Source organism: Netta rufina (assembly GCF_964035555.1).
Source record: "Netta rufina genome assembly, chromosome: 4".
NCBI lineage: Eukaryota > Metazoa > Chordata > Aves > Anseriformes > Anatidae > Netta > Netta rufina.
In genome coordinates, this window is record NC_140127.1 from 9945840 (window position 1) to 9973336 (window position 27497).

The 27497-nt window shown below is 40.8% G+C and overlaps 1 protein-coding gene across 1 annotated transcript; it reads left to right on the plus strand.

Moving 5' to 3' along the window:
* Positions 1–1112: 1112 nt before the first annotated feature.
* HPGDS (hematopoietic prostaglandin D synthase) lies at positions 1113–27353 on the plus strand (the record flags this gene model as incomplete). Its single annotated transcript, XM_084285758.1, has 6 exons — positions 1113–1144; positions 11527–11660; positions 20510–20602; positions 23292–23401; positions 26572–26670; positions 27189–27353. Exons 2-6 carry the CDS (start codon positions 11528–11530, stop codon positions 27351–27353), a joined length of 600 nt encoding a protein of 199 aa, XP_084141884.1. The 5' UTR covers positions 1113–1144; position 11527.
* Positions 27354–27497: the final 144 nt, after the last annotated feature.

Below are 27497 nucleotides of genomic sequence, written 5' to 3' on the forward strand. Positions count from 1 at the left end.
TTTTTGATAAAATTGTCTCTCAGCTGTAAAAAATGGTGGTGACCAAAAGGTCAGCTGCTAACACTGCTGGAATAGATTTATTGCATGGAAATGGGTTGACCTGCAGCAAGTGACTGATGGAGCTACAAGGCTCTGGCACCTCCTTATCACAGGGGTGAGTGTTTTGGTTAGTGCAGCTCTCTGCATCTGCAAAGAGCACTGACAGCCACTGACTTACAAAAAAAAAAAAAAAAAAAAAAAAAAAGAATGAAACTCCAAAACAGATCTGTGAGGCACAAGTCAGACCTATTCCTTTAACACCAACAAGTCTTTCTCCAACACCACTGCATGTAGGCAACACAGGAACAGAAAAGCAAAGCACAGCAACATTGAACAGACTTCGTTAAGGGCAAAGTACAAACGAACTGGAGAAAGGAGGGAAAACATTAAAAGATAAGATAAGGACCAGTAACTTCACAGAGCTCTGACTACTAATGTGCATTACTTATGCACAGGGTTTGCTAGAATATTCTTTCCCCTTCTTCGCTGGTAACAACAACTAAAACCACCTCTTGAATCACTTAGTTCTTCATGAAAAAGGCCTGGAAGTCTTATTTTATTTTTTATTTCTGGCACCTCTGTTTTAATGTAATTGCAGGTATTTAATATGTTGTTTTATACTTAGGTCAGATCATGGCTGTATGTTAGCTAGAGATAATCTAATATAGCCAAGACGTTTCTTGTCTTGCTCCATGCCTTTTATTTTTTAATAGAAAAAAAAAATAAAAAAAAATCTTGCTCATATCCACATTGTCTGACCATTCAGATGCCTACTTATTTTTTACCCCAAAAAGCATTTCAAAGTATTTCTTGCCCATGAACTCAAGCTGAAAAAATCCAGTACCCAATTTACTGCAATAGTTTTTTTTTTTTTTAAAAAGAAAAAAAAAGTCCCAAAGAGCTTGCTTGTTATTCTGTTATCCAAGGAAATGATGCATTTGGGGTGTGTGTGTATATGTGTGTGGTGGAAGAATCATGATAGCATACTTGTCACGGGGAGTGGTTTGCATATTAATAAACAGTATATATGAGCCTTTTCCACAGAGTTCAGCACTCAGAGAGGCTCCTGTGCACTGAGGAAGAGATCACATAGCACTGCACCAAAGTGAGTTCTGTTTCAGCTTTCCTTACTGCAAGAATTTGACTTTTCTTCTTTCCCCTTTCTTCTAATCTTATTCTGCCCTCCTTAGGGCTGCTTCTATACCAGCTGCATGGTGTTTGTTTTTGACAAATATTTCTACTTGTATAGCAAGTACTGAAAGTATTTCATTTTTACAGTTTTGTTAAATTTATTCAGTGTAACTGACTACAGCTGCTGACACCGTGAGGGATAACCACAAGCTTTACACATCGTCTGCATGTGCAACTTAGTTGCCCCATCTATAAAACTTTTTTTTGCTGCTTACAGGCGTTTTAAGCTCCCTGCTCTGCTTTGGACATCTGTACTATCACATGCACTTCTACAAGCAGGTTTCAGAGGTTTCTTCTCTGGAGGCAAAGAAGTAAATTACTGGCATGTTGTAAAAGCAAGCCCCCACTTCTCACCCGCAGCTGATACTATCAGTAATGAGCTGGTTTGATACTCCGGGTATTTGTCAGATACATCCAAAGAAAAGGCAGCAAAAAGCTGATGTGGGGAAGCTCCTGAGGTTCTACAGTGGGCTTCCAGTAAACAAGGAAACATTTTAAAGCAATATTCTATTAGACATGAAGGCTGACATATGCACTCACTTACATAACCAAACCAAATCTAGGCTAATGTCAGAGGAATTAGATAAATATTAAGCAGCACTAACCAATTCCTCCAGGTCATTTTTATGCACTGTTCTGTCCATTTTCCAAATTCCTGTCTGTCCTCTGCTTCACCAGTGGATTAACGTACTCTCATCCTAATTCTCACCATTATTTCATAGAAGAAATCCTTCTGCATCTGCTTCTACTTGCTGCATTTTCTCCTTTCCAAAATATGAGTTTCATTGTTGATTTTTATCTTTTGTTTCAAAATGATGCTCTGAATATCTATTCAGGATTTTTTTTTCCTTTAATATCTCATTGCCTTCATTTGTCTGTGTCTATACTCTTCCTGCACATTTCTTCTGCTAAAAGCCAGTGTTTATTGCTTGTTTCAATATAACCAAATAAACCAACCTTAGCTTTATAGTATTTTTTCTGAACATCTATGATCCTTATAACTATTTTGAAATGCTAGTGCATTTACATGCAAAAGCTGCAAACTATGAAAGAAAAAAAAAAAAATGGTCAGAGAGGTCTTTCAGAAGTTTGCTTTTGTTTACCTTTTTGTTTTTAACCCCAAAAAGCATCTACCACTCCCTAAAAATGTATACATAATGTGAAAATCCTGTCTCAGCAGCACACAAACATACTAGATCTATTTTGATAGAAATTACCCTGAAGCTCTCTCAATTTTAACCCCCCCAAAATTATACATCAGGATTCCTAGAATTCTGGTTTTGTGCAGTTAATAAATGTTTCAGCCTGTTGTCCTCAGTGCAGCATTCATACTCCAATGAACACAGTCTGCTGCTCATAAGATTTGCTCATAAGATTTCTGGTTGCTGTTCGCCATACACAGCCTTCTATTAAGCCGTTACAAAGTAGAAACTGTTGAGGAGAGTGCTCGTTTTTGAGCAAAATCTTACAGGAGTAATTACACTAACAGCTACAGCTGGTATTGATTAGCAAGTGGTATGCCACACTGCTGAAAGCTGTGTTTTCACGTCTGCTGAAGACTTATCATATATGCTGTAAATCTCAAACAGGTGAATATTTTCACCCTTTTACCAGGTAGTCCAGGAAGAAAATGCAATAAAATAAGTAGAATCTGCCAAATTCCACATAAATCCTACACATTGTGAAGAACCTCATTTACCTATAGTAGATTTGTTAAATTTTCTGTAAAATAAACTACAGCAATGAACTGAAAAAATTAAATACTCTATTTGCTCCTTAGAGGTGACTATATGGTATTGCTGGAACGACTCTGTAAAGCAAGAACATGAAATGGAACAGGAGGAAAAAAAAAAAAAAAAAAAAAAAAGACGTTCAACCAATATCAGATAGGCACTTTTACACTTTCGATCTGGGTAACAAATGGCAAAGCTTTCTTGTGACACCACCTATTTTGCACCAGGTGGTATTTGTGGGGATGGGAGAGCGGGTATTGCAACCTTCATAGGCTGCCATTTCTAACTCCCACCCACTGATAGATGACACTAGAATCCTTCAAATACTGTCTCATGCTGGGCTGAATTTGAGGAGTAACAGAACAAATGAAAATATACAGAAAGTAGGATTTGAAAGGCTTCACAATTTTTCTGTGGTAAACTTACTTGTCAACCAGAAAGAACAAATACAATACACCAGTCTCTGTAACTGTGTGCCATAGGTAAATGAGTATTTTGTGCCAGTTCAAGGAACCCAAAGTCATGGTCACTGTCCCAGAGCTAGACTCTGCTCATTGTATCCATGAAAAAGATTGACTTGGCTGTAAACTGTTGTCCAATAAGTACATTCTCCTGAAGTGTAGGGACAAATAGGTTCCAGATTTACACACCAAGCAGTTCATGAACATAAGTCAAGCGATCTACCACCAGACCTAGGTGGTCCCCCAGCCTTCTGTCCAGGTGTTACTCGAGGCTGTAGGCCCGCACTTCTCCTCATTGATCTCCTCAAGCAGACTGGCAGTATCCAAAGAGCACTTTAATGGGTCCTCGGTCTCCTCCAGCTCATTCTGCTGTGAAACCAATTTCAGAATATCTGAAAAAACAGGAGATAAAAACACTGGTGCCACTAGGGTATACACCACCAGGCCTAGGCCGGAGGAGGAGGACACAGGAAGCCTCACGGACAGTGCTAGAAATCTCTGCAAACTAAATAAAACTATAACAGGTTACATCCATGGTAGCTACAGGAAATGCACATTGTCCTGAAAATCTAACCTTTTCTCTTTTATGTCTGAAGTGTTCTTTAATCTCAGCTAGTTTGGGATTCACAACATGTGACAGTTAAAGAACAACTCAGTTTAGACTAGCAAAGAGAATGAGCCGGTGTTCATAGTTCCCCTTGTATATATACACACATGTGCATGCGGTAGGAGGAAAAAAAGGGCTCTTTCTTTTCCAAACCCAATGAAAGATACTAGGTGGTCAAGATGATTAGATGGTTGTTACGTAAATTATGGTGTTGGATGAACTTGAGAGTTCAGGATGTGGATATGAAATTGTCCTGGCAAGACCAGCAACTGCTTTTGGAGAGCTGACAAATCCACTTAACACACAGCTAAGCAACTTGCAGCTATCCTTTGCTTTATAGGGGTATTGTGAGTGGGTGTTGATTTATCTGAAGACTACAGAAACAGACACAAGGCATGAATTTTACAAGAATGACTGGTGTTGGCAAGAATTATGATTATTTAGGTTTTTGTTCTACCACAATGTGCTTCAGGGAATTTTTAAAAGATCTGATGAGGAAATAAAAGATTTAAATAGTCTCTCCTTAGAAATTATCCAGACAAAGGAGTGGCTAGGATATTTCCTGAGATTTATCCTCTTGCACTTTTATTTTTCCATATCCTTTGTTCTCAGGTGTGTAATTTATTCATTTGAAGCTCATTACATCTTGGGAGGCTGTACAAAACAATTTCAGGAATTTATTTACATAAAACTGGGACCAAATAATTATAAATCAGAAGGCTGAGAATGAAACAGAAAGCAAAATCATCACAGATGCTCAGATCATAAGCCAAAGAGCCTGGCAGATGAGGCAGGAGAAGCTGCCCTTTCCCAGGACATTTGTTGCAATACTGAGCAGATCACCACTGTGGTGTCTGGCTCAGTAATGATGATGTGAAGGCACTAGATTGATAGCTGGCCACTCAACAAATTAAGCATGTGCTCACATACAAGAACCACTCTTTAATCCAACACTTGCTTTGACTCTAGCAAAAACGTAGGTTAAAACAGAGTTAGGACCAAAACCTGTTTGGTGCTTCCTCCTCCCACTGAAGATGGTATCCCCCACTAGATACTTATCCATGGCTTGCTGCAGCTAATGGAAAGCATTCCCAAGGACAGTGATGGATGTAGAGGTAGGTTTGAGGGGATGGGGCATTGAGAATGGATGGACGAGAAAGGTGCCCGCTACATCCTAAGGCAGCACTACTTCGCTACTTTTTAACATTTTCTGTAATGATTCTATGCATAGTTCTACATATGGAAAGGCCTGTATTGCCACACAAAAATACCTCCCATGGAGGTCATGGAAAAAGCAGGAAACAGTAGCCTGGATGGATTTCTGGTTTTTGTTTTGTATGTTAGCTTATTTGTTTCCATTTTTATCTAAGAAGGTATAACTGCTCTTTCAGGAACCTAGAAATGCAACACCTTCCCAGCTGTGTTATTAGCAAAAAAAGACAGTACTTAGCCTGGATCTGCCCATCACCACCTGTCTGCTGCCTTGTGCTGCTCAGATGCAAGCATCCCTCAATCACTTCAAAGGGAATGTGATGAACTCCAAATACTGGAGTTCATATAGTTTTGGCTGCAGTCACACGAGGAGCCATCATTGTGAAGGCAGCTGGGAGAAAGCCAATGGACACTCACCTCCTCCTTCAACACCGTTCCTTAGAGTGCCAGTCCATCTAAACTACTTTCACTTCAACCTCTTGCCTTCAAAAACTTCTCAGAAAAAGCATTTTCCCAATCTTCTGCTTAAACCAACACAGATAAGGCTTTCAAAAGCCCTCACGCACATAGCAGGGTCACTGAACATATTACTAGCACTCCTCAGTAATCATGTGGCAATGCCTTAAGGATCCTTCTCATGTTTGCAACCACCACAGGTTGCAAATAACCGATGCACTGGATAAACTCATGAACTCCCCTCTCCCTCCACCCCCCCCCCTAAAAAAAAAAAAAAAAAAGTGCTTGTAGCTCTTTGCAGGTCTGCATGTAATCTAATCTTGAAAATCAAGCTAAGGCGTATCAGGCTGTAGCTATTATGTTTAGGATTTGTTATTTCAAAACTCAGTCCTACATCAAATTGCATAAACATTTACTTGAGATGATTTGTGTGTTAAACAGAAGAGAGGGTGCAGTGCTTTTTTTTTTCTTTCCTCTCCAAAGTCCAGATTGCTATCTGGCATAGAAAAAGAAGGGATCAAATTAAAAAGTTTACTTCCTATAATTGGTGTGGAGTGGGAAGAAACCATTGACATCAACTCTCTGAGAAGCAAACAGAGCCAACAGCAATTATATAGAACTACTCAAAGTTTTTATTTTGTTGTGTCAAAACAAAGGCCGCTGTTGAAATCTTCCATATGAAGACTTGCAAAGTCTTCCATTAATCTACCAATATTATCCAATCCTCATCCTCAAAAGAGGCATGGAAATTTTCTCAGCAAAAGAAGAGTTAATAAATTAAAACATCTTTAGGCAGAAAAAAATATTGTTTTTAGTTTTCAAAGATCTAAAATCTCTTTTGAGCCTCTAATATTTTTGACTCCATATTTAAAAGAAGCAGGTGTTCATGCTTCAGAAAAGGACTTTTGTCCATATTCTGAGGAAAATGAGGATTTTTTCTTTTAGCTGCATGATTAAAGAGGACCATCTAGGTTCTTCAAAAAGGACTTTGAAGTTGAATATCTGCTATCTTAACTTCAGCCAAAACCCTGGTTATTTATCAGCTCACTTTTTTTTTTTTTTTTTCAGTGCTATAGACAGAAGCTTGACAGGCTCTTTGAATTTACAGAAACAAGCAGTCTGGGGAGACGCACAGGTCTCTCCTGTCTGGCTGCGTAACTCGTGGAAATGTCCACGGCTTCAGTGGAAATAGCAGGAAAAAAAAAAAAAAAACATCATTTGGAAAGGGAAACATTTTAAAATTGGGGAAGGAGAGAACTGCTTTAGTCCTCTGCTCTCCAGTTACAGGGATGAGGAATCTCTATGTTTGAGAAGGACAATCAGGTAAAAATAAACTTAACATACCTAGTGTTTCTCAGGTGAAATGAGGCATAGTAAGTTTCCTTTAACCAGTGCCTTTCCTGGATAATACATCTCTTTATGCTTCACAAAGTAACAGAACTCTTCTTGGCTCCTAAGCATCCAAAAATAAACAAAATAAAAAAATCCATGCTTTATACTTGTATAGGCTACTTCTGACAAAGTAGCCTAAGGAAAAACTCTTTTAACGTGTAACAACACTTTTGTCTATGTATACCATGAAGAAAAGCAGAGCCAGACAACTTCTCCCCTTTTCCTTTCTATATCATGTTTCCTAACTGGCATTAGCACTGTTGGACCCAGTGGCTGGGTTTGAGAAAATGTTCAGCTGAGATGGATTAGAAGAACTTTAGGTTGTGTAAGGTGGCATGGTACATTTAGGACACCACAAAAATACATAGGTGAGTAAATTTAAGAATTACCTGAAATTACAGTACCAACCTCCTCCTTGGTAGGAAATTCAAAATCAGGCTGTTGGATTTGGATCCATTTCAGACATAGTCACCTATTTTTTCAGGCCAAATTTGCACAAACTCCATGTAAAGAAACAGCAACTACTTTAAAAACAGTATTAAGAAGGAAGGAAAAATATCCACCAAGCTACGCAGCTTCAGTTGGGAAGACCCAACCTTCTCTATTTTGACTGGTGGCTAAGTCATGGTCTCCAATTTCACCAGTGCTACCCTAAGTCATATTAGCAGAGAAATATGAAATAGAGCTCCCTGTGTGAAAAACTACTGATAAAAACTCAAGCTGACATCTCTGTCAGCTCGTATAGTGCTTGCCTACCAGACTTGCATACTACTTGTCTACATCCAAGTTCTGGCAGGAGTCTTCTGTCATACTTCTATCTTATACATGTATGTTAAACATAGACCATCTAAAAGGAGTTCCTTCTCTGGGGTTTTATTAATAAGAAACCAAATGTTTATTAGGTAAACTAAAAACATTTGATTTGGAACACAGAGGAAACCTGTGACACAGGTGGACACTTGCCACCTAAATTTGCTGTCTACGAGGTCAATCACCCCCAGACCAGCACAGGTGTTAATTTCTGTTGATTGCATGTCTTTTTCTTGCCTCAGAGTGGTCTGCTATGTCTTATTTTTACACAACAACTTGTATGAACCATGACTGGTGCACTCAGAGTTATTTGTACACAGCTACCGTGCAAGGCCCTGGCTGCCCAGCCCCAAAGAGCTCCCAACATAAACAAATACATGTACAAAGCAAAGCGTCACCTCTTCCAAACAGACAGCTTGTTCTGTAGAGGTACACTGGAGAACCTCAACCCAACGCTACTGGTTGTGCTTGCTGGAGGGAAATGTTAGATGTTTTAAAAATCTTCTAACAGTGACAGAACCAGACTTTATATATTATAGGAAAGAAAACCCATAGTTTTTCACAGTGCAGATGGGGGACTGAGGAGTTTTTCCTTGCATTACTCAGAATGCTGGATTTTTGACAACAGAGATCTCTACATGAGGGTGTCTCAAGTGGGCAAAACGCATGCTGTGCAACTGTGATTTACAAGTGGACAGGGACATCTACTGTCTCTCAGGACAAGCAAAAGCACTGCACACCTTGCAGACACTGGAACTGTTCACTTGCGTGTCCTCCAGATTTCTTCATAAAGATTCCAGTTTGGCAATATTTTTTCCCCTTTTCTGTACTAGTACTACCTGAAACTCAACACTGTAGTTCTCAGATAACAAAGTGGTTTTCAATCACTTTGGATATACATATATATTAAAAGATTTAGTTTGTTCCTCACATTTCATTCCTTTAAAAAACACAGAGGGAGGATGAAATAAAGGAAAAACCAACCTCATCTTCTTTCCTTTAAAGTTTAGAAAAAAAAAAACAAAAAACAAAAAACCTATTCCGAACACAACCTTTTCTCCTTTTCTTTCATTTAGAAATCTACTTGGAATTGTTTAGGAAGCACTACTCCTGACATTTCACAATGAATACAAATAAAAAATAAAACCTACAAGCACTACAAACATTTACAAAAGCATGCTTACAATAAAACTATAGAGTCCTCTAAAATGTCAAGTATTTTTGGTAAACTCCTTGTAGGGTTATTTTTTTTTTGGTTGTTATTCACATATGGTAAAAAAATCATAAGCTTAAATATGCATCAGCATTGCAAATATTTAATCACTTCTTACAGCATATTATTAGAAATTTGTTTAGCTTTTCTTTAAACATTTCAAACAATAGTTTCCACTACTCCCTTGATAGACCAAAATATTCCACAGCCTACTAAAACAGGCAGAAAGACTTCCTGATATTCTGCCAAAGTTTTCTTTTCTTTACATCACCTCACTACTCCTGATTGTACTCCTCTTTCTCATCTATATATAAAATTCTCCCACAGTAAAAATTAGACTGTTTCAAGATGCTTGCATCCAGAAAAGCTATGCTTCATTCATCTCTAGACCAGCCTTCCTCATACCTTAAATGCTGTCCCTTCCTCTCAAATGACCACACAAAATCAAGAGTAGAGAAAAGTCAAAAACACCCTCCAAAGTCATCCTTTCTTCTTACACACACTGACGCATGACCTGAGCTTATTATGTGTCAGAGGTTTCAGGCGATTTTTGTTTTAAAGACTATGCCTTGTAATAAATCTGTGCACAAAGTTTGAAAACACGGTAACAAAATCACATCACTTACCTGAGGCACGCTTGAAAACTTTGGAATTCTCAAAAGTTTTCTTTTTAGAGAAAACAACAACTAGGCTGGTAATTTGCAAGTTCTGTTTACCAAACAGCACATTTATTTTCTGTTAAATAACACATGTAGGAAACTAACCACATTGTAAAATATAACTCATTTTGCCTGCGGCTTCCCTCTTTTATACGATACAAAATTAAACACTTCCTTGGCTTCAGACATAATGGCAGTGATGCTTTTGGTACAATGTACTTGCAGGTATCTCCACTGGTAGCTCCCACTGCCTGCAATTGCTTGCTATCCTAGCTGCTGACCTTAAAACATCTCCCTTTACTGATAATCTCTTCTGACCCTGTTGTGTGCTGAAGGGTAGCAGGTGTCTTTCATAGGAAATTAAGCAGTCTCTGCTGTGCTCATTTGCTGTGATTTTTTTTTTCCCTTTCCTACTATTTGTATGGAAAGTGGATGGTTTTACTTCTGAGGAGAAAATGGCAAATGCAGTTTGTGCACTTCAGCATGAATGAAGTACAAGCCTTCCCCTTTTCCCTGAGCAAACAGTCTCTCCCTCTAAAGTGAAAGCTGATGATACATCTTCCCTCAGGCATATGTTTTCCAAGGCAAGATGACTAAATAGAAGGTTGCTGCTCTTGCAAGGCCAGTAACGCTTACTCATTAAAAAAAAAAAAAAAAAAGTTCCCCTTCCTTACTGATGGTTCCTTTTCCTTACTGGTGCAATGCAAATTGTCTGTGTTGCATGCTCTATTAATAACACTATGAACTTTGTGTACATAAAAAGGATGATAAATAGCATACAAGATCTGCTTTAAGGCTGAAACATTCTCAATGAGAAAGACCTTTGCATTACAAGTGGACGTGGGATCTTTTAGCCAATACATTCAAGTCTCAGCTGAGCCCACAGGTCCCTCATATTAAAGTGCTATGTCCACAGAGTTTAAAAGCTTATTTTTGGTTTAAAGAGGCCTTATGTATTCATCTTTCCTACATCATCTTTGCTGTACGATCCAGCAGATGAGTATTTTCTCTTGTTGCTTCTTACACTAAGAAAAACATTGAACCATCCTGCAATGTGACTCCAAACATGAACTGAGGGAAGAAATTCACTTGAAACCTAACAAAGTCATTTCAAGCCTTCTTTGGGTCCTGTACAAGAATTTATAAGAATTTGATGGTGTTTATTTCAGAACAACAGTGTAGACTAGCTGCCACAGCAAATTTTGTTTCTAAAATAACTTGTCAGTTGCCTATGCAAATAAGGTAATAATAGTTAATGAGTCAAATTTCAACACTTAGCCAGTTCTTTTGACTTTGTCTTGAATGAAATCTCCATATGCACTAGAAGCTGAGCAGGGCAAGCTTGAACAAAATTACTACACAAGAAAGAAGCTATTTTCTGTTACACTTTATGATTTTAGATTATAGATTTCACTCTGAGAAACACTTCAGAAATGGCCTGGGCTTGAAGTCACAACAGAAGTAAGTGTAGGCTGAGAGTTCTTCAAACCACTGAAAAATCAAGCCATCTTTCTGGAGCTATCTAAGGAGGAACTGCAGGTTGAACTGTAGCTGCCCGTGTCTGAATATTGTGGCTGACAACTGCAGAGCAAAGTGACTAACGCAGTGATTGCAAATTACAACACACCATAGCTTAGCATAATATGTCCAGTGCGTTGTACGAGCATGTTTCACAAACACACACACAGTGTGTTTTGGTAAAAAGGAGTTCGGTTGCTCATGTCTAATGTAACCCAGTGACTTCCCTTTCAAGGATGCCCCACTACAAGCTGACATACTTCAATCTGCGAGGGAGAGCAGAAATCAGCCGCTACCTGTTTGCCTATTCAGGCAAGAAGTACGAAGACCACAGGATAGAAGCAGCAGACTGGCCCAAAATCAAACCAAGTAAGTAGCACAGATTCTTGTATCTAAAGCTCCCGTAGATATGATGTCAAAATACAACTGGGGAGGTACCTATGTGTTTCATGACCAGAGAGACATGTTCAAAACTCTTAGATTCTATGTAAGATATGCAAATTTTATTGCAAAGATTCAAGATAGCCAAAATGTCATTCCTGATGTTCAGACCTAAATCTTCAAGTAATCTAAAATGAGTGACCTGCTGTCATCCAGATGGGCTGTTACTCCCAATCAATTCAGTTCAGCTTTTGCCTGTCTAAAGCAGACCAAATACGTGCTAATCTTCCTGAGTACTGTAGAGGGTTTGGTCTCAAAAACCACAGTGCAGCCTTCACCCTAGTTTTACAAAGCCAGATTGGAAAAGAACTGCCAAGAAGGACACACCTTTGTAACAAGAAAGGTCTTCAAAGGAAAGTGATGAGAGAAAAATAAATCAGATGACTTAATGACGAAGGAAAAAAAGGATCAAAAGAGGTATGTCAGTATTGCTGTTCCCAAGAACAGCACAGCCCTACAAAGCCTTCTGAGAGCACGCTGCAGGCTACCATGTTCTGTCCCAAGTTTTTTTAGTTAAAGAAGCCTCCTTTGAACCTGGGTGTTACTTCTGCTCATTATATTAACCTCAGTTCAAATGAAACCAAGCTTGCGTTGGGAGACTGGGTAGATGAAATCAGAAACATTCGTGCCTTCATTTTGTGGAGTTGTCACGTGCTTTGTATACAGGCTATGAAGGTTTAAACATCCAGAAGGAAGAACAGCACCTTAAATTTGGGGAAAATGCACAACTAATGCACAATGCAATTCCCATTAATTAAGCAATGTTTCTTAGTAGGTTTTGACGCCCTTTAAGTAAGTCCAGTCAGCAGGCTACCTAACTCTTGTAGGGTGAAATTAAATTCAACCCTTTCCCAAAAAGTTCTCAGTGATTTGAATGACAAATATGCAAGCACTTGCTGCTGTCCTGTAGCAGTTGAAGTAAACGATGATCTTCAAATCCAGAAAACATTGGCTAACAACCCACAAAGAAGAGTTTAAGCAAAACAGTGGAAAGAGGCTCTTTTCAGTTAAAGATGACTGACTTTGGAAACCTTTTCTTTGAGCTTAAAGCTTGCTGACCATGTGGTATAGCCTCTCTCTCACTCTCCCCCCACCTCCCCACTCAGGGAAGTGAAGCAGAAGCTAGAGGCAAGACTGAGAATTCAAATGAATTGAGGAAAAAGCATATTTTTGACGTTTTTCATATTTATCTATGCACATATTCAGATGCACACAGCAACTTATGTTCTGAAACAAAGTTCAGAGAATATTAGCAATGTGTAAAGCCAGTATCCAAAATTTTAGAATTTAAGCAAGACAAATTAAAAAGACAAAGCATAGATAGTGACTTAAAGGCTACAGAGGTATTTATATCTCAGAAAAAGTTATTCAAATAGCAGGTCTATTAGCCAAGGCATTGCATCTCTAATTGAATATGCCCAGAGTCCAAGCCAGCACACTAAATAATGCAGGAAAATTCTTTCTGTGTACAATTCATCAGTGTTCATAGGATGAACCTCCCTGTGAAGCATCATATATCCTATCCACTACAGTGTATGCCCCGCTGCAACCCCATTACCACCAAAAGACTTGGAGCAGAGGCACCTTAGAAATCCTAAGTCATGCTGTCTGTAGCTGTATCTGCTGCCTTAATGAATGATTGTTAGGGCATCTAGCCTTTGGATGTCTTTCTTTCTTTCTTTCTCTTTCTGTGATGTGAAAAGTTTGTGAGAAGATTTACTAAGGGTTAATTAGGATTTTTCATTTTTTTCTGCCTAATGGCCTTTCATAGCAGCCTCTGTTGTGACTGAAGCCTGGATGAAATTTCACAGTAGATGAGAAATTTAGTACAATGATTTCCAAGGACATGCTACCGCTCTCTGATTAAGGAAACCATCTGTGCAAAATTTATTCTGGTTTAGAAATTTCAGGCTTTGCTTTCAGTCAGTCAGTGGATGGCAACTGGAATGAATCATGCTAATTGACCAGGAAAACTCTCAAATATCAAGAAATAGTTAGATTTATTACTGAAAGTGCTAATACATCTCATACCTGGATGCTATAGTTCTGCCTCGGTAAGACTTGGTAATGGAGGCTTTTGCCACCAGTGGTGCCTGCATTGCAGACAGTTTGCAAGAGATTCAACTAAAACCAGAGTTAAGACACTTAGTTCTTGCAAAACAATGTAGCATTGCTAAGGAAATTGCCTGTAGACCAAAAAGCTGATGACTACCACGTCCTCCTCCTCTGTGGAGCAATTGTTACTCACAGTAATTCCAGACAAACTAATCTTCCCCAAGCAAATCATGAAGCAAAACTGCATAAATGGTAGCAACAGGGCTTTAAGGCAAACAGCCTTTCATACGAGATCAATGGTCGCTGCCCCAATATAAGCACCTAAACACTGGCTTTATGTCATGATTTAGCATGCAAAACTATTGCCTCTCAGCTATGTTGTGTAGGGTTTGTGTGTCTTAACACGACAATAACATTTCATATGGCAGATGAAACCTTTCACTGTAAGGCAAACAAGCCACTTGCATTCCCTGTTAACCTGAATTTTCAACATGTGCCTCAGTTCCTTCCATGGAGGAGTGGATTGAAGAGGGAATGGCCATCAGAAAAAACACCAGTCCTTGGGAAAGCAAGTTACAGGAACTTGGCCAAAAATTTTCCATTTTCGCTCCAACCCGTTGAGTACACACAGGCATAGTTCACTCTGCTGATGGATTTTCTCACTGCTGTCATTTCTAGTCTAGAGATGACTTCTTGTGAAGCTCAGGTATATTTTTTTCCCATTTTGCCTGCATTGTGTCTGAACATACATTCAATTAGCAGATTCTAGCCCATCTCAGCCTGGTGAAAACAAAAAGGGTGCTAAAACAGTAGGGGGAATTACGGCTACATTTTGATGCAACAACAGCTAAAATAGCAGCGATTTGGTACACCACTTATTTTGTAGGCCTCAAAAACGATTAAAATTAGCCCAATTCATTGCACATTGAGGTTAAGAAGTAACACACAGTCAAACTGCTTTCTATTAAGAACTCCTATGCACATTTGCATACAAATGTTTGCATTTACCCATTTGTCTTTGGTAGATCTAAAACCATTTTAGACTGCAAAGCCTTCAAGTACAAGGATAGTCTTTTCATGATTCAAGGGAACAAGTCAAATTCTTTGACTTTCTCTAGGAGCACAAGGAGTTGTCTCCACAGAGGAGAGGTTTGCTTCATCAGTTACCAAAACATTAAAGTACAGTTTCACAGCAAACACCACCCTCCCACCCAAATCATCATCACATACAAGTTAGAAAATACTGCCACTCTTCTGAGCAAGAGACTTCATTATTTCTTTTCTGTAAAATTGAAAGGAAGATAGGAAATGCCTGCATCGAGATTAATGTGCAGTAAGTTCATTTAGAAAGCAGACTTGCAGCTGCTGTAAGTTTAATTTTGGACTGGACAGAAAAGTGTGATGTTTTTGTTGTTTGTTTTGGCATTTTCAAGTGGCTCTCACCAGCAAGCTTGTCGTTTTAGCTTCTTCAGTCAAATAAGTTACTCCTTGCTCCTAGAAGTACTGTCTCACTTGATTTTGTTTACACCCAAGTGGTAGGAGTTTATTTTGCAGGGGAGAGGTTTTATGTTTATGTTAATTTTATGTTTTATAAAATTAAAAACATATGTCATTTGGCTTATATGCTCTAGAATAATTTTTTCTGTAGCTCAACATTTTTTGATTTTCCTGTTGTTACCAATCAGATAGTTTTTGGTAAATTTTCCATTTCAGGCAAAATTTGTCTTTTTTATATGAACAAGTTTAGGAAAGCTAATATGCAAGTAGTAGTGTTGATCAGCTTAGTACATAATGTAATAAATAAATAAATAAATAAGCACACCTGAATCTCAAGCAGGAACTTTACATGACCTGCTGCTCTATATAAAGTCAATTGTCAAAATAAGTAAGCAAGCTCATTTTTTTACATTTCCTTTTGAGCAGACTGACTTGAATGTACCACATTTATACTGCAGTCAATTCAAGATCCACGCACGATCACATAATAGGCACTGTCAAGATCTGTATTACCACATAACAGACTCCTCACAAAAAAGTGCCATTGCACTGACAAAAGACATGATAAAGCAGAGAATCCCCTGCAATCGTGCACAGTTAGCATCCCCTTGAAATATTGGGCTAGCGTGCAGGAACAGCCACTGCTCTGTCCCTCATTCAAGGAATTTGAAGCAATGACGATTACGCAGACTTTATAGTCATAGCAAATGATGCTTTAATTGCACTAGTAGTTGTAAACATCCCATAAACTGCTTAGGGGGTGGAATGGTTCGTGAAAGGTCATCAGGAAACTTGACAGAATAATTGCACTGAACATATTTCCAACCTAATAAGTGAATCTTTAGACATATCTGGCAGCAGACAAGAACTTTGTGAGGGAACACCCGCCCCATTTCCTGAAGACTGGCTGCTACATAGCTCTAGCTAAAATGGTATACCAATAACTAGCACTGGGTAAAAGGTAGGGCATAGCAGTGTCTTCCAATGGAAATCTGAGTTGTAATAGCTGCACCACTAAAGCTGGACCTACATCTCTAGAAGTTATGGATGCTGGATGTCTCCAACTCCAGTCTGGCCACTTCTCAGGAGCCTTGCTCCTCTGCTGGCCTTACAAAAAGTAAATATTTTGTATGTTTCTATTGGAAGATGTGAAGTATCTGATGTGTTTTTCATGATCCAATTTAAATATTACTGGAAGGGGAAAGTAGTAATGGTCAGTTTTCAATGCAAAGGAGAATCTATTTCATCGAAGACACTGTAGTAAGAAGCATAGCTTTGACACTCGTTTTCCCCCATTTTTGACCAGTCCATGTACCTTACTATGACATCAATCTCAGCTGCTTGATTACACCATTAACAACGTAAAAAATGATAAAAATGTTCTGTTCTGTATAAGAAAGAAAAATAACCAAACCCCATTCTGAAGACACAAGAAAGGAAATAATATCTTCCATTTACCGTCTGTTATGCTTTAAAGACTTCATTGCTTAGTAACGATAACAATATATTCACTACCTCTTAACCAAAAAAGAACCCCATTATCCCATTATAAATCACACAATAATAATTCTTTATTTAAAATCCATGGGACAATGTGCAATAAAATCTACTCTGATTTATTAATTTTATACTGCATTATGAGTCATGTAAGTACGAATATTTCTACTGGACGCAAAGCAATAGCTGTATTGGTGTATTTTTAATTTTAAAAATTAGGGTGTTTTTTCCAGGAAAGGGTAACCGTATCTTAACGTGAACAGATCAACAGTGTGAAGAGGCATTAATGATGTTTTCAAGGAGGGTATAGAAAATTACTAGAATTCCTGTGGGCCACCAGAAAAATAAAATAATCCAGAAAAGGCCAAATCTCTGAGAAGCAGAACTGCCACACTGCTACCCTGAAGCTGTCTTTTGCACCTTCACCCATGTTCCTCAACTGTCAAAAAGATGTTTCATTTCCTTTTGCTGTCATCAAGCAAGCAAACAAGCTGGCTTTCATTTTCCTTCTAATGAGCAACAGAGTAAAACGCCAGTCAAAGCTGTGGCTGTTCGACTTCCCCTCCATGTGTAAACTCATTGGAAAACAGTCTGTTTTGTTCCTGGATTAAGCAATTTCAGTTTCCCAACCTGAACTGTCATTGCTGTGTTTTGACAACTATTGCTACAGAGGCTGGCTTAGTCACGTTGCCCTAGTCAAATTTGCTTCGGACCAGCCACACTCTCACTGGGGCCAGTTAACTCCTTCAGGGTAGCCCTCAGTGCTCCTGAGCTGGCTACGCTTCATCTATGACCCTCTCACCAAGCTCAACCTTGTTTTGGTCTGGGGTGTTTGGAAAACCACTGTAAGCAGACAGTGCTGGCAGTGACATACTCACCCACTCTACTCACATGTGCTTGAAGGATGTGCTGGTATCCGACATGAACAAATATTTCATGTCTCCATGGCTTTGGACACACTGGTGCCCAGGGCATTCTGCATTGTAAGTCCACAGCACAGAACCAAAGCCTTTCTGATTTTCACCACCAGAGATCTTTTCAGTTCAGCATGCTGGGATGCTCTTTTCCTGTCTGGATTCTCATTGAAGCAATATGCAGATTTCTCAAGACCTTGCTGCTCCCTGGATAAGAAACATGTGAAGTCTTCTATGCAACAAGTCAGTTGTTGTTTCAATAACAACAAGCATTGCATGTTTGGTCCCTGGTGTAAAGCAGTTAACTCTCTTTGCACTCTCTTGCTTCTGCTAGTCATCAGTATTGAAATTTATACTGGCCTCACAGTGCACTGAACTTGGGGAAAAAAAAAGAAAGGTACTGTGCTCAGATGCAGAGAAAATCCACACAAGAATCCTGGACATTTTGTGCAGCTGCCAATTTAATTTTGCAGATATAGATTTGACATTTAAATTCTCGTACCTAACGTGACTTTCACATATTGCATGCTAAACCACAGAGCCATGTGGCAACTTAATTATTTTTGCAAACAGGTCACAAGTGCATCAGGCTTCATTATTTGTCTCCTTTCATTATTTATCTGCTTTAGAAGAAGCATTCCAAATCACTAACCCTTAGATCCCATACAATCTGGGGTGCACTTTCTTAGCACAGGGGGAATAGGGGTCAGAAAAGCAGAGATGTCAGTAGCATTCGTGGAAAGCAGGTATACATCTAATAGGCAGCTGAGCTGAGCTACCTGCAGGAGCAACAAAAAATTAAATCACTAAACACACTGAGTTGAACTGACACATGGATTCCTCCATTTCCCATAGCTTATGCTAATAAGGAGTCCGATCCAAGCCATATCTAAAATGATAATTAAAACAAATGACCTGAGGGAACGGCATGGAGCTGGGACAGGAGAGGGTCAGGCTGGGGGTTAGGGAAAGGTTCTGCACCCAGAGGGTGGTCGGGCAATGGGACAGGCTCCCCAGGGACATGGTCACAGCACCGAGCTGCTGGAGTTCAAGAAGCATTTGGACTGTGCTCTCAGACATGTGGTCTGATTTTTGGTGGTCCTCTGGGGACCCAGGCTTTGGACTCGATGAACCTTGTGTGTACTTTCCAACTCAGGATTTTCTATGATTCCATGATTCACAGGAAGAATGTATATGCAAAGACTGAAGCAATTTAGACTGCTTTTAGGAAACCTACTTAAGCAATGCACACAGAGTTTTTTTGTAGATCAGGCTCATTAAGAACTAAATCCTGGAATAGCAGTGGCATTCCAGCAGTCCCATAAAGGCAGTTCTCCTGGGTTTGAAAACACCTTGCACCTTTCCAAAAGCCCATGTTCTCACTTTTCCATCACCAACTTTTTATACTGCAAGTCAGTCTTAAGATGAGCATGCATCTTATTTACAAAAAGTGTAATGAAGATGAAGACCAGATACAAAGCATTTGGCTGGATTGATCAGCACTTGCAATCCCATACACCAAATTTATCGTATAACATCCTTTGAAACACAGAGATTTAAAATTCCTCTGGGAAACAGCTGCAGGCTCCCACAAGTGGATTCTCACCACCCTAAAGGAGACAATTTCACATTGCTTTGCGTGCGATGACATTCAGGGAAGCCCTGTACTTACAGAGTAATCAGAGAAATCTCCCACCCCATCAGCCAACTCTGCTGGCATTCTTAAATCACAAGCTAGCGAAGACTTTTGTAGTGACCAGAATAGGTGAGGGAACCAGAATAGATGTCTAGAGTGTGTTCTCTCTATGCTACACATGATTTATTGCACCTTGAATTCTCTGCCACGTATCATATTGATGACCCCATGGTCACCTACTTCTCAATTTTTCCAGCTTTCCATGTTTTTCCCAGCTTCAGTTTTGTTCCAAGGTTCCAGCCCCATTTGATAGCATGCTGGCCAAAACAGAGCACAACAGCAGCCCAAGTTTTCACATACAATATATTACTAAATCAATGGCTCAAAAGTAAGATTTATTTCTTATATCAAACTCTTACACATGTACATCACGCCTGCTTAGTTTGCCTTCCCCTATCTTTAATGTCTGAAGGCTTTTTCCCCATAACTGAGTTTTTATTTTGAATGCAAGCCAAGTCAAGTAGATTTTAATATCTCCTTAGTATTTGTGTCAGTGTGAGATTTGTATTTGTTTCTCGGTGAGATAAGCTTTCACACCATCTGTTTTGGAGAACTGTCACGTGAAATGGCTCATCACAAGATAAGTTCAGAAATCCAGATACTTCTCTGAATCACTGCTGTTGAATTTAAATCAACAGCAAGCAAAAAAGTAACTCTGTAGTCTTGGCCCAATCTTGCATTTCATAGCTCAGCTGGATCCTGCACTACAAAATCTTCAGCAGTGCTTTGCCTAACCTTGACAGTCACTCTCCTGGGAACAAGAAAGCAGGGAAGAAAGAGAAAAATAAGTCTCTATTGAAAAGTCTCTCTGCATAAGGAATTCAGGATATCTAGGGGCTCTTCAAGCTTTGGAGCAGGAGGCTAGGAAATAGGAAATGCAATAGTTGATTTCTACACTACAGCTGCCTTCTTGCATTGTGATCTGGTTACCTCCTTAACCTTACTTTTCTTCTTTTTAGACTATGTCTATAACATTTCCCTACAGAAATACTGTGAAACTCTTAAGTGCTCTAATCATGCTTTCCCTCCAAGGGTGAGAATGGTAAAAGTGCAACTGCTACAGACTTCCACTGTTAAGGGCTGTGATTAAATTTTATTTTATTTTTCCTCTCTCCAAGCTATCCCATTTGGCAAAATCCCTATTCTGGAAGTAGACGGAGTTATCATTCACCAGAGCCTGGCGATAGCAAGATACCTTGCCAGAGAATCAGGTAACACATTTGACAATTTTTTTGCCCTGTTCTGCACCAGCCTTTCACGTTTTGGAAAAAAAAAAAAAATAATAATAAAAAAATCCAATCACAGCAAAAACAGAAGCAAACAGCTTGACAAGCCCAACCAGGCAGAAGGATTTCTGCAGGACACTGGAGCTGTATGACAAAATTTAGAGCCACTCACATAAAGAATAAAAACCAACCAACCAACCAAACAGCACGGTTCAAAGTAACAGTCTGCAGCATGAAGTGCCATGATGTTTGGTTGAAGTCACTTGGCAGAGCTTTGTATTTGCACCATAGCTATGTACATTTAGAGGAAAACTAACAAATAATCCCCTTCACATCTGAGTTTCCCTCTGCATTAAATGCCTGGGCTTTGGCCTGACTTTCCCGGCCAACTAACTTTATTCTCCTGTCTCTGCATGACAGAAAACCCGTCCCTGTGACTCCTTACGGCTCTCCGGGTACTTTTCCAGACAGCTAAACTGTCAGTTTGACCTCAGTGCCAGGGAAGCTCATGGAGCAGATTCTCCTGAGAGTCATCACGCAGCACTTGCAGGGCAAGCAGGCGATCAGGCCCAGTCAGCATGGGTTTATGAAAGGCAGATCCTGCTTGACAAACCTGATCTCCTTCTATGACAAAGTGACGCGCTGGGTGGACGAGGGAAAGGCTGTGGATGTGGTCTACCTTGACTTCAGCAAGGCTTTTGACACCGTCTCCCACAGCATTCTCCTCAAGAAACTGGCTGCTCTTGGCTTGGACTGGCGCATACTTTGTTGGGTTAGAAACTGGCTGGATAGCTGGGCCCAAAGAGTCGTGGTGAATGGAGCCAAGTCCAGTTGGAGGCCAGTCACTAGTGGCGTCCCCCAGGGCTCGGTGCTGGGGCCGGTCCTCTTTAATATCTTCATCGATGATCTGGATGAGGGCATCGAGTGCACCCTCAGTAAGTTCACAGATGACACCAAGTTAGGTGCGTGTGTCGATCTGCTTGAGGGTAGGAAAGCTCTGCAGGAGGATCTGGATAGGCTGCACCGATGGGCTGAGGTCAACTGCATGAAGTTCAACAAGGCCAAGTGCCGGGTCCTGCACCTGGGGCGCAATAACCCCAAGCAGAGCTACAGGCTGGGAGATGAGTGGTTGGAGAGCTGCCAGGCAGAGAAGGACCTGGGAGTGATGGTGGATAGTCGGCTGAATATGAGCCAGCAGTGTGCTCAGGTGGCCAAGAAGGCCAACGGCATCCTGGCTTGTACCAGGAACAGTGTGACCAGCAGGGCTAGGGAGGTGATCGTCCCCCTGTACTCGGCTCTGGTGAGGCTGCACCTCGAGTACTGTGTTCAGTTTTGGGCCCCTCACTACAAGAAGGACATCGAGGTGCTTGAGCAGGTGCAGAGAAGGGTGACGAAGCTGGTGAGGGGCCTGGAGAACAAGTCCTACGAGGAGCGGCTGAGGGAGCTGGGCTTGTTCAACGGAGGCTCAGGGGCGACCTTATCGCTCTCTATAGGTACCTCAAGGGAGGCTGTAGCGAGGTGGGGGTTGGTCTGTTCTCCCACGTGCCTGGTGACAGGACGAGGGGGAATGGGCTTAAGTTGAGCCAGGGGAGTTTTAGGTTAGATGTTAGGAAGAACTTCTTTACTGAAAGGGTTGTGAGGCATTGGAACAGGCTGCCCAGGGAAGTGGTGGAGTCACCATCCCTGGAAGTCTTCAAAAGACGTTTAGATGTAGAGCTTAGGGATATGGTTTAGTGGGGACTGCTAGCGTTAGGTCAGAGGTTGGACTCGATGATCTTGAGGTCTCTTCCAACCTAGAAATTCTGTGATTCTGTGAGCTGTCTTACTAACCAGGAAACACCAGAGCGAGGAACCTTTGAAAGCACTAGAGATTATCACAGCCAGTAGACAGAGCACTCTGAAGCAGATTTAGGCAACTATTCTGTGCTGGCAGAGAGATTAGATCAGATGGTGACTTCACTCATCTTTAAATACTACATGCTATGAAAGCACTCAACCGGCTAGATCAAGTGATATAAGACTCTTTAGTAATGTCAGTAATCAAAGAGAGTAGTCAGGGCTTGCTTTAGGCCAGCTAGCTGTCATTCAGACTCATCTGCAAACCTAGTCTGTTTGAAGGCAGATGTGGTGTGCTGAACATCAGCAAACTGAAGACGGGCTGGGAAGTGAGTGCTATCTTTTTTTTTTTTTTTTAAAGTATTCTCAGCAAAGAGACACAAGCTGCCTTTCAAAATGTCTCCAAAATATCCCACGTTTTCCGTCTGAGGAAACAGGGAGAAACACCCAGCACTATTCTCCAGAACACAAGCATGACGTATTTTCACATGTCTAGCAATAAAATTTCTGCCAATTTCCTCCATCTCTGATATCATCTACTACTTGCAAGGGAAGGGAATGACGAGCTTCCACGTGGTAATATGAGGCAGCGAAAAATGATGGGAAAGTCTTCTTTCCACCCACACCACCTCCCTGCCAGTCGCCTATCAGGATGCTGATCTGGAACCGTGCTCCTTTTACAGTCAGAAGTTCCCACTTAAACATGCCCCTGATGGCTTTTCCCATCAGACTGCAACAGAAGCATCCCTCTGGAAAATTCAGACCATGTTGCTTACGTGTCAGTGCAAATAATAGACGCTGCTGCTGTAACCTCCCTTCTTATGCTTGCTTCACACAGGGCTGGCAGGTCAGACTCCCGTGGAACAGGCCCTGGCTGATGCCATCGTGGACACCATCGATGATTTCATGACACTTTTCCCATGGGCAGAGAAAAATCAGGAAGTGAAAGTAAGACAATCGCTAATTTAAACAAAGATACCACTTAAGCCACAAATGCATTTCTTGGCATCTCCTGGAAAAACAGGCACATGCCAACCCTTAGGTCCATCATCTTAACTCACCTCAACATAGCTGAGCTGGAGGACATTTGTGGTTTTTCCTCAAGAGTAACCAAGCCAAGGTCTCCTCCTCCTCCTCCTCCTCCACCTGATTTTTGCTCCCAGTGGAAGCAGCAATAGGTCATCCTCAGCTTTCCCTCCCTGGTTCACCTTACACTGAGGATCTGAGGATGCCATGCATATATATATATATCTGTATATACACATCAAACTGCTCTTCAGAGGGGCAAGACAGGACACTCCCATCCCAGCCAGCACTGTAATACCTGTGTCCTGTCACAGACTAAACTCCAGTCTTTCTATTTCTGCTAACTCAGCAGGACTAACAGCTCCATCCCATCTACACTTTTTAATTTTTACTTCTTGATTTCTTCTTGACATTTCATGTCAGTCTTCAGTAACTGCAGCTGCCAGGGACAAATGTTTTCAATTAATTATGAAAATAGCATAAGGCTGTGGGTGCTGCTGAAAAGGTGAGGATCATATCCTCACCTCCCTCACTGTCACCACAACCGTGTTCTTCAGACCCTCTAGGCCCTGTCACTGTCCTCTTTGGTGCTTCTGCTAATACCAACGCTGAGGGTACCGCAGGGCCACAGCTCCTTCAACACACAGTCACAGGCAAGTCCCACAGCACCTGAGGTTTTTGGTATCCATCTCTCTCGCTATACTCGCTTACCAGAACTGCAAATGCAAGCCCTGCAGATTTGTTGCTCAAGTGACAGGGCGATGGATGAGTGAACTCCAGCGTCGTACTGGTTATGCACAGCTCTGACCCAGCAGACGACCTGATCCTTTCAGGAAAGTGGTGTAACACCACACGTAACCATTAACCATCAGTGCAGCCACCTCCCTCCAAACGTTTCAGACTGAGTGGGATATTGGATTATAGAAAGTGTGAAAGACAAAATGTTGACAAAAAAAATAATAATAAGCGATGAAATTTACCACAGCACTCTGAAATCTTGCAGAAGGAAAGCATATGTGTAAGTTTCAGTATTCAAAAACACCAATTACTTCATCGCCTAGTGGCTTCCTGAAGTTTTCTAACGTGGGGAGGGAAGCTTTGACTCATGACTTTAAAGCAATGGAGGAACAGCCACGCTACTGCTCACAGAGCAGGGCAGAAACACGGCTGCCACCGTCCTGCTGTTCTGTCACGGGGAAGCTCTCGGCTGTGCCCCAGCTCGTCCCAAAGCACTGCTCCCAAACACAGGCCCAGCTCACGCCACCACCGCCGAACACAGAAGGGAGGAGAGGTCACAGGCAAGCCTGGTGTGCCTGAGTGCACGTATGCTGCGAGGGTGTGTGTGGGGGCCAAAGATGATGTAAAACCTTGCTGTTCTGGGTGTTTCTGGTATTTCTGGCACTATTAATTCTCCCTTTCTCCTCCTGGATCCACTGCCACCACCTTGTGGTGGAAGTGTGGAGTACTGGAGACTTGTGAGCCAAAAAGATTTAAATAACTTACACATGGCAAAGGAGAAAAGTCAGAAAATTTCCCTCTGTGACAGGAGGAACGCCTTTCTTTCTGACACGATTTGAGTGTCAGCTATCCAGTAGCAAGAAAAAAAAAAAAAGAAAGAAAATGAAAACAGGCAAAGGAAAGTGAACATAGGTGGAAGGTGGAACAGATCACTGCCTTACTGACTACAAGATATAATGCAGGGTAATAATACATTCTTACATACCCACACATATTTTTGCAGGAGGTGGTACTTAAAACAAACAAACAAACAAACAAACAAAAACAACAAAAAAAAACCCTACAGCTACAACATTTCTGGGTTGCAAACTTCTGGCTGTTACTTGCAGTAACAGCACTCAGTTACTGAGCTCTTAGCAGAAGGAGATGCCAAGACTTCAATTTGGTCTGCAGAAATAGTGGTTGTATTCCAGCCAGCATCTAGTCTGCTGCCTTTTCTAATTTTTATTTTTTCTTCATTAACCTGAATTTCAAAGCTGTTGAAAGTAACTGTTATTATACAGCAGGGCTTGTTTAACCTATGTTGAGAGCATTCCCCCAAGAAAAAGTCAAATATTAACTGCACCAACGGTGCCACACGGCAGGCCAGCTGATCACAGCAGTTCGCAATCTCACTCGTTTCCACGCAGGTGGCCAGAGAAAAAGAGGAATCCTTCCTTATCCCTGAGAAACAGTTAACTCTTTGTGAGCGGCCTCAAAACTTTCTGATAGGGGAAATGGCAGAGAAACACCACTGCTCGGTCTTAGCCTGCATCCCCTAACATGCAAATAAGGCAGGTACCCTTCAGTACAGACCTTAGCCTTCAATACCACGTATTTTAAGCAACCCAAATCTCATTGTGTGGACAAAAACTGAGAATAACCCAATAACATAAATGATCAAAGATGCATCCAGCAAAAGCTCAAAAACCTGGCTGCATGCTTCACATAAGAAGGGCAGGCAAAGACAAATAACCGGCCAAGATTTGACTGACAGCAGGAAAGACTTGGTTATGGGATTCTGGAAATTTGATAGACTGCATGCAGAAAGAGACCATGAGCTTCAGTCCCCTACATGTCTAGTTTCACAGCTGAATTCTTCCCAAACCTAGTGCAGGGCTCCTGCCCTGTTAATACCTGTAGATGAGCAGCACCACCACACGCTGCTCTGTGGGAGCACTCAGCATCTTGGAGCATTAAGGGAGCAACTGGCTCTTCACATGGCTCACCGAGTCAAAGTCTGGGTGTTGGGGCATCTAACACACCTCACAGGTAATTACTTCAGTTTTCAGAAGCTGTACAGTGCCCATTTGCACATACTCAACTGACACCTGCTGCTGCTTTTTATCTATCTTAAATATCTGCTACTTCTGCTTCATTAATTCTTACCTGGATGTTAACAGATTCCTTCCTCCAAAGAGCAGCAGGGAATAAGAAACAGGGAATACTTTAAAATTTGGGCCAGACCAAACGATTCCACCGTCACCTTCTCCAGTTTTCTCTGTCCATCTCTCTCACAAGAAACCCCCAAGAATTCAATTTTGCCGGCTGCTGTGCGTACCCACTGACGTGCATGTACTTTGTTCTTCCCTCAGCAACAAGCATTTAATGACATCCTCACCAACAAAGCACCTGAGTTACTGAAAGATTTGGATGCTTTCCTGGGGGATAACCAATGGCTGGTGGGGAAATCTGTAAGTATTATTTTTATTTCTCCCTTGCCAACCAGACTGCCAGTAAAATGCAATTGTTGGCTATTGCTGAATTTCTGGATTTTACGCCATCCCATGGTATCTTGCAAAAAAAAAATATGTATTTTTTCTTACTGATACACAACTGGTTGCTTAATTGCAAAGCGAGTTTTGCTCATACCTTTAGAAAAGGCAAAGCAGGACAGATTTGCCAGTTTCCATGTTAACACAAAACTTTTTAAATGCCTTTGTACTAGTTAATAGAGATACGAGTTTAGAATTCTGCTTCGAGTCACTGCTCAATTTAATATATAAAAATAAGAAAAAAAATCAAGTCCTTCCTACAAATATTAACTATTTATTTGTTAAGCTTTGCATTATATCTAATTACTAGCTCAAAGAAAAAAAGCTCAAAGCAGATCAATCCGTGCTTCATTTTTGTAGTTTGCAGAGACTATTAGTAGTCCCAGCTTTTGAGATTACTGATTAAAACTAACTGCGTTCTCCCCCCTTTCCACCAGGTAACGTGGGCCGATTTCTATTGGGATGTATGCAGTACAACACTTCTGTCCTGCAAACCTGACCTGGCAGACAAGTACCCCAGGCTTTTGGCTCTCAGGGACAGAGTGCAAGCACTTCCTGCTATTGCAGCCTGGATCCAGAAGAGACCGAAGACAATAATGTAAATCAGTTGTCCAGTAGAAAAACAAATTCACGTTTTGATTAAAACACTGCAAGCATCTTAAGTTATTAATTTTAGAATCATTTGAATTAATTTCATATGGGTATGCAATTCCAAATCAGACTCTATCACTTCTGTTTTTGAGAGG